Genomic DNA, 22,277 nt, shown 5'->3' with positions numbered 1-22,277 from the left:
GCCAAAAAATAAAATAAGTAAACAAATTAACACTTTCCTGTGTAGTATCTTCAAAATATGGAAAATAAAAGCATCTAATGCATGTGTTGAATTTGTTATCAAACAAAACAAATTACACTAGATTTTCTAAATCATTACAGTAGTCCCTCCCTATTTCACGGTTCACCTTCTGTGGACTCACCATTTCACAGATTTTCAATAAAATATTAATCTAAACTATCTATTGTGAAACAACAACAACAACAAAAAAACAAATAGAGAAAACTAAATAAAAGAGCAGAATAGAATTAATAGGAATGAAGTTAAGAATTTATATATAATATGAGATTGTTGATTCTGGTGTTGTAATTTTTCCTCAAAGACTGGCTTTAACTTGTGAATATACACAAAATCTGTCAAAATGAACCTAAATGCACTTTCTAGGACACATACGTACCAACTGCACCTGCAAAGCTATTAGCTCTGAGGATGTATCTTATAACGACATCTTATTGCAAAGGACGCTCTTGTTATCTCCTCCTGACAGCCCAAATTAAACACAATGAAATGCATTCTAAACACATTCTCCAATTCTGCATTTGGGAACATCCATTTTATAATGCACTTGCTCGAGTCCAGAGAATACCCTCGACTGCACTCCAAGATTTTAACATTGAGGAATTAGACAGATAAGGATGCATGCAGTCTTGGGTAATGTCACTTCTTTCAATTAGCATAATGAGATGCAGGATCAGCCTTTCCATTCAATGGAACCAGCTTTTAACCCACACAACACACACAGACATCTCTGAGAGAGTTGTCATAATGATACACAAGACAAAATTCCCATTTAGAAAGTCTGTATATTGTCTTGTAAGAATGAAAAGTTTAAATATTTAATTATTTGCATATACAACTTTTACAAAACAGGTAAATGAAAAAAATGACAGAGAGATTCTGTTAAAGTTTAACATATGATTATTTGCTTAAGATGGTTGAAAATTGCACAGAATCATATGAAATGTTTTGTTATAGTTACAAAAATGGAAACATATTGTCCAATGAGATAGTCAATTACAATGTAGACAGGAGATCCTATTTTTATAAGCATATTAAACTTAAAATGAATGTGGATACCATAATAAATTTTATTGAGCAGATATCATCTACCATTTATGTTTATTAATCATAAGAGTATTTCCATACAATAAAAAAATTCCCAGATAGTGGTGAAAAAAAATGACAAGAAATGTTAAGTAGCATGTTTCCAATCAGATAACTTTTAAAGGGTGCAAACATTTCACCAGAGACTCAATGTCTTCAAGCTTTAATACTATATGCTGTCTTCAGAGAGTTTAAGAGCAAACCCATTAGAATTAGAAAGCTCTGGATTTGCATCTCAACTCCACCTTCCACTAGTTGGCTATATTTTTAACTTCTTTGTCTGTTAAACATTAGCACTTGGACCAATGCTAATCATATAATCTTATTGTAGGATTAAATAAGTCAGTGAAGTAGAGAACTAAGCCCTGTGTCCCAGTGCATATAAAATGCACGTAAACTGTGGTAGCCTGAAATTTGGGTGGTAAAAGATCCTGAAATGTTTTCTGATTACATCTCTGTCATCTAAAAGTTAAAAAAAATTACTTATTCAAAACCTAAAAAACACCCTAAATAAATGAATCGCTTCATTACATTGTCTTCATTACGAGGTATTGATAATGAGACCGTGGTCACCTCATGTTGGTGTTTGGTGAGCAGGCTCTGATCACATGTAAAGCAAGCTATTTTCTAAGCATGTCACATTTCTCCTTAACAAAATATCATGAGCAAAAGCAAAAGCAATGTAAGAGGCACTGTTGAAAGAGCTGACGCCAAAAAGTAGTCAGTTGCCACAATCTTAGGTGTGATGTGATACTGAAACAATTTGTTCCCAGAATTTAAGAGACTGAGGTTGAAAATTTAGCATTCCATGCAAACACCAGCAGTAAGGACATTATTACTTTTACATGTGGCATTAAATATGAAGTATATTCATAGATGGGAGACATCACTTGCGTTTCTTGGGAATATTGGGCACTGAATTAATCTTTAAACTACATTTGAATTTTATCACTTCTACTTAAAAAAAACTTCTAAGAGATGTAGAAGGTGCGGGGGGGGGGTTTGGGCAAAAGAAGAATCAAGATAGATTACACTCAGTGTCTAAGTTACTCTTCTGTCATTGCTGGGACAAATACCCAACACTCAAAATGAAGGAAGGAAAGGTTTATTTAGCTTACAGTTACTGGAGGTTTCAGTCCATACTCAGCTGGGTCCAACGCAGAGCAGCACATAGCAGAGGGCAACCTTTCATGGTGGCAGCAAAGAGCAAGAGCACAAGGGAGGGGTAGCAGCAGCTCAAGCAGCTAGCTTCTCTTCCCACCTTACATTGTAATACAAATTACCTGCCCTAGGGTAGGGGAAGTACTCACACCTATGGGTACTTCCCAGTACTTACCCACCTATGGGTAATCCCAGCAGTACTAAGACCCATAATCCCAGCCTTGCATCACACTTAATCGCAGTGGATCATGAGTTAACACAAACTGTAGAAGTCCTCACCCCATGACTGCATGAGGCTTTGGGGGGACAACTAGACACAAACCATAACACTCAGATATAAACTCTCCATTCAAGTGTGACCATTATGCATACCCAAATTGTACCACTAAAATTAATTTAAGAAATTAAAATAACATAAAACAACTTCTAAGAAATCTTGCAATGGTTGTATCCAGGTGAGAAGTCTATGTACATCAATCATTCTCTGATACAAATAGCAAAGTTACTGTTTGTAGTGAAATCCTTAAGAAGAAAGTAGAAGCTGCACATCTATTACCAAGGCCAAAGGAAGTTCCTCCACTCTTCGGACAATTTTCATTTCAGACAATGGGGTTCAGTCAAGAGATTACAGAAAATCATTTAAGCTCAGGGAGATTTTTTAAAGTCTAGATTTCAGATAGGTTTGTTATAAGGTTTTAACTGAAATGTTTGCTTAAACCAACTTAATAACTCAGTATTCTACTGAAATTTCATTTTGAAAATGAATGCTTGTTACATCAAATCAAGTGCATGATCTCTTGCTGTGAAATTATGTGGTCAAAACCACCACTGAGTCATGCCCTGTTTTCTTTTCCTTTTTCGAGAAACTGTGTTCAGCTTGTCATAGAGAAAAGAAGCCTCTATTACATATGTAGGTGGTCTAGGAAGCAAGGATGATTAAAAAAAAAAAAAAAACAAGTGAAGACCCTAACTGCATGCTATCTGTGATTTGTTCATCTTCAATGTGGATTACTCCATATTCTGGGGATATTTCTGTGAGGTAGAGAAAAGTGAGCACTTGTTCATTTTGTTGCTGGGCACACTAAAACAAGAACAACAAAAATATTTACCTCAGCACTGGCTTCATAGTTAAGGATGAAATTCAAGCTTCTAAGAGAATTCTAATAACAGCTTTTCACAGATGAACAAGTGTTTAGAGTCCTGTTTTCAAAGCTGCTCTTGTGAGAGAAAGCTCAGCGAATGAGAAGAGGTGTCAGATTGATTGGATTCACATTCTGAATCCCGCAGGGCTGGTGATGTAGCTCAGCAGTGGAGCACCTGGCTGGCCAGCACGAGGCCCTGAGTTTAATTCCTGGTTCAATAAAGAAAGAGCTATCTTGTGTCTATGGGTCCACTGCACAGCGAGAGTAAGACATATTCACTTAAAATATTATTATTAGGCTTAAATGAAATTCAAGTGAAAATATAGTTCACAGACCTAGTATTTTGATTTTATATTCTTTATCTGCAAATCGTAATTGTTAGTATGTAAATTACAGGAAGCTACACCAATCCATTCAGGAGTGAGGCCAAGGATCTGAGGTAGCCAGAAATGTGTACAGATAATATTAAGAGATCGTAGGAGGATTTTTAAAGGCTGTCATCTGTTTGAAATTATTTTCCCCAAACAAAACACTACAGTGTGGCCAGACAGAGCCAAAATAAACAAACTCAAGGGGTCTGTGAAAAACTCTTTTTGATAGAGAATAATGAAAGGACTGCTATCATTACAGGCAGAACATTTTGCCTTAGATAAGCAGGAGAAAAGAGCAAAAGAAGGAAATATTTCTTCTAGCAAAGGGCACTTATCAGTGTTGGTACTTGGTGTGAAACGTGAGCACAATTTGTAAACAGCAAGGCTGAGGCGTGATGAAAGTGCACATGTGGAGTGACGTCTAACGCTGAAGGGACACAGCTCAGCTACTTCTCAGAGCCCAACTCCCCACGTGGTACACACAGGAGTCGCCCTCACTGGCCCATCTTCTCCCCTCCTTGTCCCCCCAGTCACCACGGGCTTTCAGCCACACACATTCCTGATACACAAAACATTGTGAACCTTCTACATCACAGAACCTGTTGAATCCAGTCTTCCTGGTAAAGATCCAGGATTTATATAACCGCTTATCAGTCCCAATATTTGAATGCAGGATGACCAATAATGGCATCTTTCATTTTATAAGATAAAGCAATAGGAAATAGAAAAATGACAATTGTATTAAATTTATTCTATACAAGGATCAACCAATTGAAATGACAACTGCCCAAGTGACACTCTCAGTAGTGAGCAAGCAAACACATACCTGAATGGTGCTCAGGATAAACCACTGTGGGATTAAGGTCTGTATTCTAAATACCAACTTTAAATAGTTTGCGGGGGGGTGGACAGGGAGCTAGCTCAGTGGTCTAAGTGCCTGCCTGACAAATTCAAGGACCTGGGTTCTATCCCCAGTACTACATGTCATGCCAGCCCATGCTGAGCCAGCTACAGAAACCGGGTGCGATTGTGCATGCCTGTAATCCCAGGACTGAGAAAGCTGAAACAGGAGGATCACTATGGGTTTGAGCTGCATAGTAAGACCCTGTAAATAAAAGATTTAAAAAATAAATTTAAAAAGTCTTTGGTAGAGCATTCAGTGGTACCTACGTACCTCTTTCTCTAAATCATTTCTGTAAAACTATGCCTACAAATTATTTCTTTTGTTGAATCTTCACTGTCTTGATGTAGAATGTAAATGTGAGAAATATGTACCCACAAATACATGTTTTAGATGAATCGCTTACCTCAGAGTATTGTTTATTTCCAAATTCATTCCACCGTATATTAATGTATCATTGCATTCAGAAAGCATTTGAAAAATTTAAAAAAGTTTTTGCACGTACCGGCACCGTCCGTTTTGATTCTGCTGGATGGTACACTGGGCTCGCCTAGGCCCAGTGTGTTAGTTGCTAGCACGCGAAATTCATACTCCATCCATGGGATTAAATCCACTGCTCGTGCGGCCTCCATATTTCCCTCAATGATCGGAGGATCTAAATAAAGATTAAGTAGGTCGTATCAGTTGGCTAAATTCTTATTTTTGTAAGTCTCTATTTTCATTTTACTCTCGGAGAGAATGATGCCTATTACACTGACTTGAAATAAAAATAACAAGCAGGCTTGATAAACTGTTAGAAGCAAGAGGACGGCTATCAGTACACACTAAGTAGAGTAGATGTGCATACTGATGAGGCTTCCTAAAGGTGGGACCCGATAGACATTCTAGAATCACCTAGGACACACCCATCCCGGGAGAATTCAGGGCCACACCTGTGCTGCAGGTGGAACCCAGAAGGACTTCCCAAGGTGTGAGTACAGCCGGGACAAAGCCCCTCTGAGTGCTCCTACCATCTCCTGGGGGCAGCAAATGCTTTATAGCTGGTTATCTGTGTTTATATTTATGTCATTTGGAGCAGGGACCATAAATACAACTTACTCTTGCTCAGATTTCATGCTCCTTGGTAGTTCTGGGTGATTATAAATTATGGGTTGGGTATGGCTTAGCCTTGTGCATTTAACTGAGATATATAGAATAATAAAGAATATACACTCAAGACAAGGCTGCCCCTCACTTTGAATTCTGTCAAACATTTCCATGTTTTAAAAAATTAACATATACATACGCATGTAAATACCACACACTACTTACTTGGAAAATGTGTTCCTTTGGGCTTGTCTATACTCATTATGTTAAATTTAGGGAATTTTTACCTGCCAATGCAGACGATGAATATGCAGCTTTTAAAGAGGCTGCACACATTTCTAAAATGAATACACAGCACTTCAGAGTCGGCTTCTACTTGTGGACAAGTTCTGGTGTGGATCAGACTGCTTCTTGTCCCACCGTGCCAGGGGGGCTTATGCTTCTGGACATTAAATCTGCCACATGTTCTCTTATTTTATTATGGACTTGTTCTATAGAATTAAACATATATTGTTCTGACTTTCTGATTGAAAATTTGGCTTCATCTTCCTTTCTGTTTTCATCATGCCTCTGTATCTCTTAGCCCTTCCACCCTTCTCTCATATAAATTCAGAATCTGTTTCAGTTCGTAAGTTTGGGGACTCTTAATTAGGGAATCAGAAGAGAGCGTACAGGACATTTTGCATTGTGAAGAGCTTTGTTGGGATTAAAGGGAAAATAGAGCAGATTTTTTTTTTTTTTTTTTTAGAACTGGGGATTGAACTCAGACCCTTGCACTTGCCAGGGAAGCACTTATTCTACTGAGCCATCTCCCCGGCCCCAAAATAACATTTTGGGTTTTTTTTTTGTTGTTGTTTGTTTTTCAGAACTGGGGATTGAACTCAGACCCTTGCACTTGCCAAGGAAGCACTTATTCTACTGAGCCATCTCCTCAGCCCCAAAACAGAGCAGATTGTTAGGACATGGAGAAGCTTTTCTTCTCCACTGGACACTGTTTATGACTTAGAGCCATAAAAGAAAAGAATGCGTAGGGCATCAAACAATATCCCTACAGATATACTGATGTCAAAATTACAAGGCCCTTTTAATATCATATTATTTGGAAAGAGGCAGACCCTTTAAATTAGGCTGTAAACAAGGGTCTTTGGAAAAGATCATCCTGAGCTATCTGTGTGAGCGGTGAATCCAATGACAAGTGACCCTGAAGAAATAGAGACACTCATATGTGACTTGGTGACAGACAAGGGTTATCTGGAGCCACAAGAAGCCAGAAGAGACCAGGAATGGACAGTCCCGGGGGCCTCTGGAGAGGGTGCAGTCCTTCAGACACTTGACTTTGAAATTCTTGCGCTACGAGAGCACATTTCTGTTGTTTGTAGAAATTAGCTATGCCAGAGCTATGGAAAACAGCATGGAAACTTAAAGGAAGAAGCAGATAGAAATGTTACTTTTCAGTTAGTGATTATGGGAAAGGGGGGGATTGAGTGAATAAGCAGATGCTCAGGTGGGGCAGTCTGACCAACTCATCTGCTCCCAGGCAGCAAAACCTCCGCGCTGCTTGAGTCTTCAAGAATGGAAATGCTGGAAGTATTTCAAATGCCTCGTCTTGGCAAAGGTACAGAGCTGTCACGATGGCCAAGGCTACACTGGGGCTCTTCCAGGCAGGTGAGCAGCTAACAGGCCCCAGCAGGTGTATGTTGGCCAGAACAGGAAGAACCAGCTGGATGTGCAGTGGAGACTAATTTCAAGAGCATCTGAGGATTCAGTGTGAAAATACTCCCAAACACGTGGAAGATCGGTGATAGTTTCAGAGTGTTGAGAACTGTGCCTGGCCATGAAGAACATTTAGATCCACTGTAGGAGACTAAGCCAGGAAAAGTCAACTGGAGCCATTGTATGATAGGATTTGCATTCCAACTTCAGGTTTGTCTTTTGACTTTAGTGACTAAAGTGAGAAAAATGAAGAAATACAAGCAAATAGCCTTGGGGTTCCTGCTCAGATAAGGTGGACCCCAGTGGGAGGTCCCTGCTGGGGAGGCCGGGAATCTTCCGACATAGGGAATGGAAACTTAGCAGTAGCAGATGGACTCACAGACTGCACCTTCTGAATGATTACAGGAGCAATTTGAAAGCCCTAATTAAAATAATACTCCCTAGTGGAACCACCAGTGAATTAAAACGTGCTCATTTTTAAAAATGAAACTAAGTATAATCATTTTTGCCCACTTATGTTAACAACAGTCTTTATGATAATAAAAATATCAAAGGTAAGGGCCAGGGAGATGGCTCAGTAGAATAAATGCTTCCCTGGCAAGCTCAAGGGCCTGAGTTCAATCCCTGGTTCCGCAAAGGAAAAACAAAAATCAAAAGTAAACATGTGTTGGTAGATACCCTAGTACTGCTTCAATTAAAAACTATCCATGAAAGGCCAGCAAGATAGCTCAGCAGACTAAGCGCTTGCTTAGGCAAGCTCAGGGGCCAGAGTTTGATCCCTGGCACCACATGCTGTGCCAGCCACATCCCCTGGACATGCTCAGCCAGGAATAGAGTCTGGGTGTGGTGGTGCATGCCTGTAATCCCAGCACTAGGGAGGCTGAAAACAGGAGGATCACAAGTCTGAGCTGCATAGTGATACCCTGAGTCACACACACACACACACACACACACACACACACACACACACACAATCTACAAATAGAAACTATCTACGGGGGCCGGGGAGATGGCTCAGTAGAATAAGTGCTTGCCAGGCAAGCTCAAGAGCCTGAGTTCAATCCCCAATTCTCCCCCCGCCCCCCGCAGAAAAGGAAACTTTACAACATTTCAAAATAATGAATATAAACATAAATCTTTTAAAAATAAAAACACTACCTATGAATGTAGGAGAAATGACTCAGTAAAAATGACTAACGTGTAACATTTCTTTAAAAAAGAAAAACAGACAAGGACCAAACATTAAACGTAACTCTTCTTTCTGACTTGTTTTCAGTCCCCTGGGCTAGCTAGGACTTTCAACCTATACCATCTCACCAAGACAGAAGCTAAACAGCTTTTCCCCCAGCTACAATCTTGAGCCAAGAAGGCCACATAATCACTACAGCCAGAACTCTAAGTCGGGCTGCATCTCTACCAGGTCCACACTGAAAATATTTCCCCACCTCACCCTTGTGTGTTCATGTCTACCATTTGTGGACCCGGGCGTCCTTCTTCTAAATCCTACTCATCATTTCTCCTCCCTCACAGCCTAGGGCATCTATAGAAGGATGTTTTGCAAATAGAACAAAAAAATATTTGTAAAAAAAAAGAATGTAAAAGTCAAATACAAATAAAAATGTTATGTGTAATTGAAGTAGATGGTACTTCCATGCAAGTGGCTCTGCTGTGTGGAGAGCGATGGTCTTAGTGTCTCCCTCACTCCCAGTTGGAAAGTCCACAGTCAGAGAGGAGGAGAGCATGCCCGTGCTCTGGCCCAGCCCAGACACCCAGTGTCCTGCTCTGGAACAGGGGACAGCTCTCTTCTGTATCCTTCTAAGTCCTCTTTCATTCTTTTCAACTGAAACGACCCTTTCTGATTCCTCCTTTCCATTGCTATTGTGTATGCTTGGAACATGGCTTTGCCTCTGATGCATATTGCATATTTTTGTTTTTCTGATCTGTAAAAGTGGATTTATATCTCATGCCATTTCCTCCTATTTCTGCAGCCCTGAAAGGCACTGGTGGAGCTTTGCTTCTTTCTTATTTATTGATTTAGTCCAGTGACATCAGGAGTGCAGACCTGCTCCCAGCACAAGGGTGCTTTGCTCTGGAAGCAAATGTACATCCCAAGCCAAAAGGAGAAAAAGAATGGTTCAGAGAACAGGGTCTTTGTGTCCTCTCGCCTCAGCCAAGCTCCTTGTAAACTCAGAGTCAGAGAGCAAAATAACTTGTAAACAGAGGCAAATACTGAGAATGAGCACTTCGGGCAGGTCTCTAGTGTTGAATTTGTAGTTGGTTTAGTTCTGACTCAGGGGTACTTTCCAGAGACAAACTTACACTGAAAATAAGATTATGACTGTATGACGCCCGCCAGAGACATCTCTCTATAAACAAACTAAGGCATCATGTGTGTTAACTGGAAAGCTATTTAAACTATGATTTTACTTTTGAGCATCTATATATCTATCTGTCTGTCTATCTTCTTCTTCCTTGCTATCTGAAATCAAATTCGTTACTTTAGTACTTAATCTAATGACCACTAAGCCAGCAAATAGCTAGAAGCTCAGATCCACCCATCGATTTACGAAATTCTTGAGACCACAAGATTCAGGGTAAAGTGTCTCACTGTTTTGTGAAGAAAAGAGAAGCAAGCCTCCCAGGTATCCCAAGGCCTGTTGCCTGGAAACCATTCTTGCATGTTCGGCCTTCAGATTCCCCTAACTGGGTGTGTGAGTCACTCCTGAAACAGTGAGAATCACCTTAGGACTTAAATAAAAACGTTTCATGAATAATCCCAGCCAATGTAATCTCTCGTTTTCAATTTTTGGAAGGTACCTGAGTGGGTCTGTGGTATTTCCTTAAGGTCTAAATTTAATCACAGTTTGTAGGATCCTCCATCTCAATGTACATCCCAAATAACTGAACTACCTAGCAATAATTACCCACTCAGAGTGCTGACTGGCAGGTCAGAGTTGTGTTTGAGACTGGGAAGGGGCATTTCAAGGTTTCTCACTGGCTCTGAGACAACTACTCAGTTTTGTGTTCCAGGCCCTGGAGCTGCAACCCTCACAGCAAACACTTGGCAAGACCCAGGAAGGAGGCGAAGGCACGGCATAGCACCTGCCAGCAAGAGAGGCAAGCTGCGCCTGCAGCCCAGCCCGGGGATTCGCTGGTCCTTCTCAGAGGGAAACCTGAATGGAGGTGCAGAAACATTTGAAATGGGAATTTAAAATGTGATTTCAAGGAAAAAAGGGAAAGAAAGAAGGATGGAAGCAATAAAGAAATAAGGGACAGAAGGAGTAGTGGACGCAAACATCACCAGCAGCAGCAGCAGCAACAAACGAGCATGCAGGAGACACATTTCTGCGTCTCCCTGAAAGTAGGTTGGCAAAAGTCTGAAGTCTATTCTGGTTAAGTTCAGATATATCTGGTAAACACATGAGAAATGAATAGGTGTACACACCGTAACTGCTATTAGAAGCATTAAAATGTTACACTAGAAAAAGCATACTTAACCCAAAAGAAAGCAGCAAAGAAATACAGTAACAAAATAGTGAAACACTTGGAAGTAAAAATACAATGTCAGCTATAAATACAACAATATCAATAATATTAAATATTAATGGATTAAATAATTCAGTCAAAAGACAGAGATTACCAAACTGTTTGAAAATAAAAGCCAGCTAGCTCAGCGGACCAGAGCTCCTGCTTCAGCAGAACGCAGCGGCCAGGGTTCTGTCCCCAGCGGGCCGTGCTGGCCCCATTCTGGGGCGCGCTGAGATGGCGATTGAGACTGGGAGTGCTGGACCGTGCCTGTAATCCCAGCACTTGGGAGGCTGAAAACAGGAGAATCACTGTGAGTCCAATCTACGTAGGGAGACCCTGTACGCCCTGCAGACCCTGCCCTAAATTCATTTAAAAAAATAAAAAAATAAATAATAAACAAAATAAAACCCGGCTATAGTCTGTCTACAGAAAAAAAAAAAATGTTAGATTCAAAAACACAAATAAACTGAAAAATGAAGGAATGAAATAGGACAGCTATCATGCAGTCAGAGCAGACGGGAAGCAGAAGGCAGGAGAGACTGCCTGCCCATCAGAAGCTTCCACCTGGCCTCGGCGTGGTGGTGCGCGCCTGTAATCCCAGCATGTGGGAGGCTGTAAACAGGAGGATCACTACGAGTCCGACCTATGCAGTGAAGCCCTGCAGACCCTGCAGACCCTGCACTAAACACGTTTTTTTTAAAAAAAGCAGCATTCTGTCTAAAACACAGTTCCGCAGCATTCTCTCTTGCATCTCCTTTGTATGTGTGACCACGTGACTTATTGTACATTTTAATCGTTTGCTTACGGCCTTCATTTATATTGGAATGTAAACTCCTTGAAGAGGTCCTGTTTTATGTATTTCTCGGCTTTATTTATGGACTCTACATGAGGTCTTGGTGCATTTGGGTGCATCATAAACACCTAATCAATGAACTTCCTGGGATTGATACAGTTGTTGGGGACAGAATAGTTAATAAAAAACAGTCTTCACCCTTTGGAACCCATTTCTAGTGGATGTTTGAAAACGAGACACTTTTTGACGGAGCTATATAGAGAATAGACATAAAAAGTGGATGAAAATGATAGCAATTAGTATTCTGTTCTCAGATCCAAATCCAACGTTAGCCTTTCATCTATTTCATCTTGCTCTCCATTGTTTATGATCAGTGTCCACAGCCAGATTCCTGCTGTTAGCCACAGTTTCATCATCAGTGTGCCTCTCACTCTCTTTAGAAAAGTAGAAACTTCTCCTATTTTAAAAGTGTCAAACATCTAAAATGTTTTTAAAATTATTCTCTAAATTTCTAAGGAGGAATACCTTATTTATTCTAGTGTATTTATAAATACTTCTTATAACTGTAAGCACCATGTCATGCAAATATTTCACCTGTGTCTAATTCACTTGAACTTTATCCCCTTCGGTGGAGAATTACTTCATAGAGCCTAAATCTTTGCAATAGGGGTTAAGTTTCACTTCCTTTGGGAAGAAAAACTACCAAATACAAATAAATCTAAATTAAACACTTAGTGAGCAACACAACAAAATTCGACTATGTTAAGAAAAAGAAAAAAAAAAGGAGAGAGAGCAAGTTTGAGACAGATTGCTTTGGTTTTTTAGTTTTTGAAAGAAGGAAAAGTCTTATTGACCACTCATTCTTTATTTCATCTCTAGTGACAAATGGGAGAAGATATCTTGATTTCTTTATTGAGCTAAAAGAAATGGCAGCCTTGGGGGCCAGGGAGATAGTGCAGTTGCACAAGTACCTGCCTCGCAGGCGCGAGGTCCCGAGTTCAATCCCTGATACTGAAGAAAAATGGAAGAAAGAAAGAAACAAACAGCAGCCTCAAGTTTGTTTTAAAATATTATGTAACAATAGACATAAACAGCTATTTTACTAAAAGGATGTTCTATATTCTTTGAAGTTTCAGGTGAAGATATGCTCATGTATCATATTGTAGATTATTCATAATGAATACCGGTAATAGTCTCAGACAAGGGAAAGCACCACCTACTCTTATTTTCCTGATCCACTTATAGAAAATCTTAGGAAAAAGGTAGAAAGACCCAAACTTTTAAAAAACACTGTTGAGGAAATCCTAACCATGTGATTTTATCCACAAAGTGGTATAGGGACTAAGACCTTAAAGTTGACTATTCATGAATAAGGTGGCATTTTTACAATGTAGAACTACAGCACCTGTATAAATGGATGAGCTTCAACGTCACATGGAAGATCTTTTTGCTAGTGAAAGTTTTGCTAGCTGTTACAGACTTAAATAATCTACTTTCATCATAGCTTCAAAATGATTAAATGTTTAAGCTCCCTGTGGGTTTCTCATTAACAAAGAAATGGATGGAATACTAAAACAAAACATGTTAGAGAAAGCATTTCAAGTAGAAATTGAACTTCTAGAATTTTCATGTTTTACTGTTTTATTGAAAAGGTTCAGATGAAACTTTGGAACAGATTAATCATACGAAGAAACGCACCTGTTTTGGCATCTTTCCAGTCATCCGAAAGAATAGTTTTGGTTTGGATGGTGTATCTAGAGATCGGACTGTGATTGTCAGACCCGCGGCTCCACGTGAGGGCCACAGAGGTGGCTCTGATATCCTCGATTCTCAGACCACCCGGAGGGCCTGGGGGGCCTGGAATGAAAATTGGGGTGATGAATCTATGAGTTCCAACTAGTGAAGTAAGTACACATTAGAATACAAAAAGTCCTTGCAATTGATCCAAACAGCATTGTTATAGTATGATCAGTGTTATAGTATTTCTTTTAAATGTAGGGCATTAAAATAAATATGTTAGTTGCAGTGTTCACTGAAGTAAAGTATTTCATGTCTCTCTGGAGGCAGAAGATAAGTTAAAAAACCGTCATTAAAAAACTGGTGCTATCATTCAGGATGCACATGGTAATCTTTGACATATGATGACATTTGACATCAACAAGATGACATGGAAAAGGAAAGATTTGACACGGATGCCAGCATGGTGAAGTCTAACGAATGTCTGCTGAATGCCTGAATCAGATATAAGAGCACAATTTAGTCTAGATACGCTAATACTTGGTTACGTGTTTCCCTTTATCCAAAATAGAAGAACTACTTTCTTATAACCCTAAATGCTACAGTATTAACCCTAATGATAAAGTAGTAAGCTATTTCATTCAGAATAAAATCATTTTATGAATAAATCTGGGCAATAAAATTTCATGTGATTTGTGGCAATGAAAACAATATTGAAAGAAATGTTCTTAATTAAATAAAATATTGAAAACTATCAGCACGTCATGGAGCTCTGCCATGAATACTCTGAACCACGTTATATACTAGAACCTTGAGGCAGAAGAATTTAGAGTAGGCTTTCCTGAATGTTTCATAGCTCGGTGACATCGTTATTTACTTATGTCCTGAACTGAGGGTACTAAGCTAAGTAGCTTTTGGGCTTTGAGCTGCTTTCTGTCTTGGGAAAAGGTGAAGTGGACCAGCAATAAGTAAGTATGATGAAAATAGCAGACGCTATCCTGTTACACATTTCCATCTTGCATCATGTTTTCTTCTTTGAAAGATGAGGGCTGGGCCGTGGAAATAGCTCAGCAGAATAAGTGCCTCCCTGGCAAGCACAAGGTCGTGAGTTCAATCCCCGGTACCACGAAAAGAAAAAAGAAAGATGAGGGCAAAGAGTATCTGAAGTGACAAAGGGGCATCTAATGCTTACCCCGCTAAGGAAACTTTGTCATAAATAAAAGAAAGAAACTAAAAAATAAGGAAACATCATCGTGTGTCTTCTTTGCTCAGAAGGGAGACCATTCTCAACCCAACATATCCTTCAAATGTGACAATCCATCAGATTCAGCTAAGCAACACTTTCATTTTTACAACAATCAATGTAATACTGAAAATAAATAGTGTCCTGATTTTAGAATGGATGAGGTGATTAGCCTCGCTGACTGTTTCCCCACCATGTGGTCTTTGGTCTTTACAAAGGGATGGGCATAATCCCAAACCTTCACCGATTTCCTTATGGTTGGCCCAAGAAAGAAAAAAAATTGAAGGTTGACAAACATATCATTACTTACATAAAATAACACAGACACAACCCATTGATTATAGTAAATTTTATTATTGAGAAATATATCACACAGGCATATAATAAAGGTAAATAAACTTTCATGAATTTTTCACATAACAATATACTTACACTTACATGGTCACTCCTGTAATTATTTGATGTCAAATAATAGAAAACAGACACATAATGAATGCAGAACACATATGATATTTACAGAGAACACTATATTTTTCAAATGTAAAATCCAAAGTTGAAATACAGGGAACATCGTTGATCAGAACCAAGAGGCTCATCGCTTCTCATAAGACATCATTGCAGTAAAATGACTGAGTGGTGATTGCAGAAGATTAAAAGGCAAAATTAGAGATGTAAACTAAATTAAAGAATTTTTAGCTGAAAGTTAATCTCTTAAATTTTAGGCATTCCCACACTTTTTCTAAGCAAAAGGATATGGCATTTGAAAATGTTAAAGGGAATTTAAGAAACAATTATCATAGGTTAGTCTTTAACCACTAAATTATAAAATATTTCCCTGCTGTTATGCTTTGATATTCTTGGAGTTTCAAATGAACAATGTTTTCACAAAGACTATATTAGAGTTGCATATTTTGTTGGGACATTGCATGTATAATAATTTTACTCAGTTATGTATTTATTGAAAAGTAATATTATCCTGTAAAACATATACTTATATTATGACATATAATTATATTTGTCATTTTTCTTTAGATAGTATGTCTATTCTATAGTAGAATCAATATTTGATGATTATAACTTATATACAATTTATTACAATCAGATCCATATGTGCAAATCTTGTATTATCTTGCTAGTGCGAGAACCTGAGAGAGCAAATAAAATTAGAAAACTACAGTAGATACTGTGAAAGAGAAAAAATTTGTTCAGTGGGAAGGAAAAACTGGGATGAGGAAAAGGACAAAAGAAGGAAGGGAAAAAGACATGTTTATGTACATATGCAGGATGGTTTGGATAATTGTACTGCTAATTTCTGCTGGTCTTTTAAAAGGAGAAATTAATGCTTAAATTATTTTTCTTTTCATTCTTACTATTTTTCTCTTTTGAATTTCTTACAAATTTTGTCATTGTTTTGCTTTGTTTTTTCTTTAAACCAATCTTGTATGCTTATATCTAGTAACCTAAACCACTAATTTGAAAATAACATCATGCAACATAAGCAACCATTGTTAAATTCCTATTACTTTGTTCAGTGAAACTTTTTTATTGTTTCTAAAGCTGCTTTTTCTTTCTACTACCACTTTGTATTCTTTAAAGCAAATTTATTGCAATTACTATTCAGTTAGATAAACACCATGGTCACCTATAGCACAATCTTCATTCTCATACTTGGCTTTGAAATACGACATAACCACAAGGAGGTGAATTCGGAGGACCAGTGAAGAGGCAAGCAGGCAAGAATTGGAGAGTGAGAGAGCAAGCAAGAATCTGAGTTACAGGAAGGGTGGCTTTAATTTTTGTGCTCTGGTTTGTCTTGGTTAAATTTAACTAAGATTTTATTTTCTCATCTGTAAAATAGAAGTAATATAAATATCAATTATAACTAAAATGTAAATGGCATCCTTGTGAAATGCAATGCTACATCTGGTCATAGGAAGCCCTTAGTGAACTTTAATTACTAGAAGTATTAGTGTCACTATTCTGATAGGTGTTTGCTAGCTTTAGATACCTACTAGCACTTCTGAGTCATTGTCATCAATCTCTCACGAGTGTTCATTTACCATTTATCACTAAAAAGAAAGCCATGCCCTCAAAAGTAGTGTTTCTGAGTAAATGTGACAGAGTTAAAGAAAAGCCTGGAAAGGAAGGTGTCCTCAGGAATCAGGATGTGAGCCAACTAGACGGCAGTGCGGTGGAGACCAAGAAGGAAAGCAAAGTTCAACTTGGGCAGCTTGCAGTGTCGCCCAGAAGGAAGGCTGTCAAGAGTGGAGTCTGATGTTAGCTCCTGTGTTTTTTGGTTTTTTTTTTCTTTTTTGGGTGGGGCCAGTGTTTTTATTCAAAGTGGAGACATACATGCCATGATGGAAAGCAAAATAATGAAGCTATCTGTCCTTTAGTACAAAGAAAGGCATTTAGGAACCGACAACTGTTCTGACGCTGTCAGTGAAAAGATAGTATCTAATTCCAACCCTAAAAGTTCCTTTGCTGAAGCTTTCATCATCTTAGTAAATCCTTAAGAAACGAGCTAAAGCCAGGGAAAACAAAAGAAGATGAGCCTGTCCGGGAAGCTTATTTCATTGTTTCCCACCTAGTGCCTCTTCAGGATCGTCCCAGGTTGCTCTCTGCCACCCAGCTCAAGACTCACAAGAAGAGCATTACTATTATGCCACCAACTGCTCAGATACCAAGACCTCAGACATCTGACATGCTTTTAAATTTGCATGTATAGTAGATGGCAAACTGTTCCAATCTTCTATTTTTTTCTTTAATTTTAATTACTAAGAATTTCAGGTGGGGAGAATGCAAGGAGCCCAAACATTTCTAAGTAGTCTTGGCCAGTCATTCTCTGAATGCTTTTTATCACCGTTAAACAACCAGGGAGCTAGAAAGACAAGAAAATGAGGAGGAAAAGAGATGGTGACATGGAGGAGGGAAGAAAAAGTTATTGAAGGCATGCTTTTCTTTTCTTTCATGTATACAGCTTCATCTTCATCTCTTACTACCAGCTCCTCCAACCTCATCTCCTAGAGTTTCAAAATATATTTTATATACTCATGTATCACATGGTGTTGTTTCCTGTTCCGTGGACATGCTGCCTAAGTGTCATGAGTGGACAACACTAATAGGGCCAGGTCTGTACAGCTGCTGAGTTCCTCTCTTAGAAAAGTAACACAGAAAGTTCACTGGGATTTTTTTTTCTTGCATCTTCTTTTTCTATTCAAAATCACAGTGTTTTTTGTTTGTTTGTTTGTTGGTTGGTTGGTTTTTTTTTCTTTGTGGCTGGCTCAGCCCACCCTGGGGGCAGGACTGGCACAGCATGTGGGACCTGAAATTGACCAAGGTCACTGCGCACTTGCTTAGCACTTTAGACTGCTGAGCTATTTCACTGCCCCTCGAAATCCCAGTGTTCTTTGGCTGCCTTTCTTTGGCCTATCTTTTGGATTTCCTGGGCAGAGGCTGTCATATGAACTATATTTCCTTTTCTAAATTGATTGCCTATCTCTTACAGTTGTTGCTTTCCACACATATATTGTTTCTGTCTGCCTTTACATTTGCCTCTCAAGGACAGCTGATTAAAAATGTTCCATAAAACCTGTCCTACAGGGGCTAAAGGATGGATGGACAAAGTCCGTGATAGTGCTGTTTCTACACTGTGGACCTTCCAGGGTAGCTAAGAGGTGTCTATAGCAATTGCTGAGACAAGTTCAAGTCAGAGCTTTTAAAACCTACATAATATCTGTTAATAAAGATCATCGTATCACTCACTTGTAAATTCTTTCTCACTACATCTCTAGCTTTTTCCCTACAGACCAGATACTGAACCCACAGCCTTTGCACCAAGCCACACCCCTTTTAAATTATTCTTCTTGATCACAAGGCAGGGTCTTAAGAAGTCATTCAATTGTCCAGGCGGGACTTGGAATCCTCCTGCCTCAGCTTCCCATAGTACTGTGATTACAGGCATCTTCCACCTCACCTTGAGATTTGTGAAATCTCCAGTGTTTCTGATCACCATAAGAATATTTTTTAATTTTTATTACTACATTTAGAAGAAAAAAAACTATGTATAAATGAAAGATAGATGTTATATCCCCTCAGTTTTCCCTCCTATGTAAAATAATTACAAAGAAAATACAGCAACACACAAAGAAGATGGGTTCAGACATCTGAGGAAAGAGAGTGGGAAAATATATTTTCTAAGTGATTATTCACACATTGTAACTTGACCCTATTTTCTCAATCAATAATACATTAACATTTTTGATAAGTTAAATTGGATAGAAAATGTGAAATTCACACCCCCTAGAGCAGCTAAAAATATACTTAAGGCATCACCTAAGTTGGTGACACTGCTTAGCAGTAGGCCTCCGCAACTCTCTCCTTTTAAACACCACTTAGAAAGCTGGCTTTCTAAGCAACTGAAGCTAAAGTACCCACCCCGGACCACTGGACACCCTTTCACATCGTATACTTTTGGTAGTAAGTAGGAAAGACACTTTATTATTTCCTTTACACTGTTAATGCCCCAGTCATTAAAACTACAGCAGTCCATAAAATACCCCATGATTCAGTGTTTCTTTTCACAAAAATGATAAATGTCAATGAAAAGTTTGGTCAAGCTAAGAAAATGAAAAATATTTCAAAACTATGCTCCCTTTTTAAATAAAATAACTTCAAATGAAAGTTGCTATGAAAGAATATTGGTGGGGCTGGGGAGATGGCTCAGTAGAATAAGCGCCTGGTAAGTGCAAGGGCCTGAGTTCAACACCCAGTTCCACCAAAAAAAAAGAATATTGGCTATAGCAGGAATGTGGTTTCTTTGCACAAATAAGTCAATTAAAGTCCCTTTAGTACTGCAGATATGATCTTACCTTGAAAATTAGTTAGGGTAATTGCTCTATAATAATTCTATAAAATGCAAATCAACATTGTGTGATCTTTTGATTCTTGAATCTGTATTAAGACTAAACTCAATATTAAATATATCTACCATGTAGTAAGAGTTTGGTAGTTTCTTAACCTTTGACATTAATAGAGGTGAATTTGGTTCCTAATTAAAAATGACATCAATGTGAAAGTAAGTTTAGTGTGCTGGCATATTTTTTCTATTTGTTTTTTTTTTCAAAATTTTATTGATAAACAGCAATGAGACAGTTTCAAATCAAATCGGAAGTACAGTTTCAACAAATAACACATTGCATATATTCTTCTTAGTGGAATTTTTTCTATTTGATGCTGAAGTAGTTTATTTAAATAAGAATGTCCTCCCTTACCCAGTTACCAGTTACCAGCCATGCTTGCCATATGCTTTCTTTTTTATTCTTTTCTGTTTCAAATTATAAATTCCTATCTGGTCTTGGTAATTTAATTTTAGATATGGAGAATGTAGGAAGATGCCCACACTGATGACTCATACGCATTTCAGTGGTGCAGCTTAAAGACCCTTAAAACATCAATTCTCAGTAACATAATTTTCAAGATCCTACTAAATCAGAAATTGATCTAGATTTCAATTGCTTTCTGTAATAACAATGAGACTAAGAAATGGAAAAGATGGAAACAAGTAACACCTTTAACCAGAGATATTTATTCCTTGAAAATGACTTTTCAAAATAAAACTGTATAGGTAATGATTTAAGAGGAAGATTCATACCCCTCAAGGCTTCCTGAGGCTCTTCCAACCACATATGCAGCTGTTGGAGTTACGAATGAGAAGCCCAAATTGTATCTCATACCTAAATATAGAGCCATCTGGGAAGAACAAAATTATTTCTTGTGAAGGAATAAGAATTTTGAGGATGTCACTTCAACCAAAAGAAGGAAAAGAAAGCAACTTCAGACAGTGAAAGTGAAGAAATTACACTCACTTCAGATCTTACTTAGGCCCAAGACCTTCCAATAAAAATTTTAACCTTCTTCCAAATGTAAAGATCAAGAAGTTTAATGGCAGAAGTTAACAAATTTAGTGTGAATGCATGTTGCTAATGTTCAGCTGATCTTCAAGTGATTCTTACTGTTGGAACTGCGTTTCCCTACACATCCTGTCTGTGTGTATTTCCCAGTCTCAGGATGTGTTCCAAGACCCTTCAGGGCCAAGGTCTCTCTTCCACGTTCATTGCTGCACTGCCTCCCTTCCCACTAAGGAATATGAACGGCACTAGAATTCAAAAGGCGGCTGGAGTGTTGTCCTTTTTAACTCACATCCTGATTGAGATGATACATTGGTGAATTTGATAGCAACATTGTTCATTACTTGCTTGAATAAATCAAACATGCAGCAGCAGCAATACTATTGTGCTACAACTCATGAGTTCTCCATATAATTTTCAATTAATAGACTAACTTCTAAGATATGTAATTTTAAAGCAAAACAGGATAAGAAACTACAAAATTTTCACTTGGCAGTATGTAAAGGGTACAAAGGGTTAGTTCACTAGGCATTGTTTTCTGGGATTAGTGAAGCTGTATAATTATGTTTTAAAATTTTTTCTGCCCAAAATGTTTAGAAGTTTCAAGATGGGAAACATTCTCTAAGAGCTAGTCTGGGGCAGAAAAACTAATTGCAGAAGCTATGAGATGGAGATAATTAGTCAAATCTAGTATAATATGTTACCAAAAAAAAAAAAAAAAAAGAAGGCTTTCACACAAATGGTGAGTGTCAACGGTCACCAGGTTGGAGGCAGGCTTGCACAGACGGGGAGAAAGGGATCCACCATGTTTTTCTCTCCATCTTTTCTGTTTTTACCTGCAAGAGGAAAGATCAAGGCTGAAGGGAAAGTGCGCATGTCCAGCTCTGGGCAGGAAGCCATCATCTTTGGGTATCTAGATGTTTCCTTGACTGGTAACCTGAAATCGTGACTACAGAGAACTATCTTCTCCTAGACACTGAGGATGGGGGTCCAGGGGAGCAAAGGTGGAAGTGACAAGCCTCTTCCCCTCTTAAGTGATAACTTTTTAAAGAACAGGAGTTCTAACTAGAGTCTATACACACAGACACAGGCGGGCACACACACACACACACACACACACACACACACACACAACCAATCAAAATAACTCAAAAAAGCAGAGCTCCTGGACTGATCTTTGTAAATGTCATCCCACGTGATACTGTTGTAGGCAGCTAAGTTAGACAAAAATATCATAGGCAGTCAGACCGGGCTAGGCCAGTCAGAAGAAGTCCATATGAAAGACAAGGTACCTTGTGAATGGGAGAGACAGGCATTCCCACTGTGGGCCAGACCTCAAGACAAAAGATCAGACAAATGCACCACACACCTATCTAGGGATTTACATCAGGGATTAAATTAGTAGTCTAAATATGTATCAATCACCTTAAAAAGTCCAGAGAGACCAATCTATGCCTTTACAAGAAAAATCCCTGTTCCATGTTCATGTCTACTTGCTATGTGACTGCATCCCCATTTGACCCCGATTTAATCAGTTTCACCTGAGCAAT

The 22,277-nt window shown here is 38.6% G+C and overlaps 1 protein-coding gene across 1 annotated transcript in view; it reads right to left on the bottom strand.

The window, feature by feature from the left end:
• Positions 1–22,277, bottom strand: part of Cntn1 (contactin 1) — a 410,344-nt gene that overhangs the window by 52,540 nt on the left and 335,527 nt on the right. The window contains exons 17-18 of the mRNA XM_004638636.2: positions 13,537–13,695; positions 5,224–5,373 (exon numbers count right to left, since the gene is read on the bottom strand). Of these exons, the coding sequence (XP_004638693.2) occupies positions 5,224–5,373; positions 13,537–13,695 (309 nt within the window). The remainder of the gene's footprint in view (positions 1–5,223; positions 5,374–13,536; positions 13,696–22,277) is intronic.

This window comes from Octodon degus, unplaced genomic scaffold (genome assembly GCF_000260255.1).
Source record: "Octodon degus isolate 3935 unplaced genomic scaffold, OctDeg1.0 scaffold00100, whole genome shotgun sequence".
NCBI classification, from domain to species: domain Eukaryota; kingdom Metazoa; phylum Chordata; class Mammalia; order Rodentia; family Octodontidae; genus Octodon; species Octodon degus.
The sequence above is the reverse complement of the archived record's forward strand: the minus strand, read 5'-3'. Positions and strand labels throughout refer to the sequence as shown.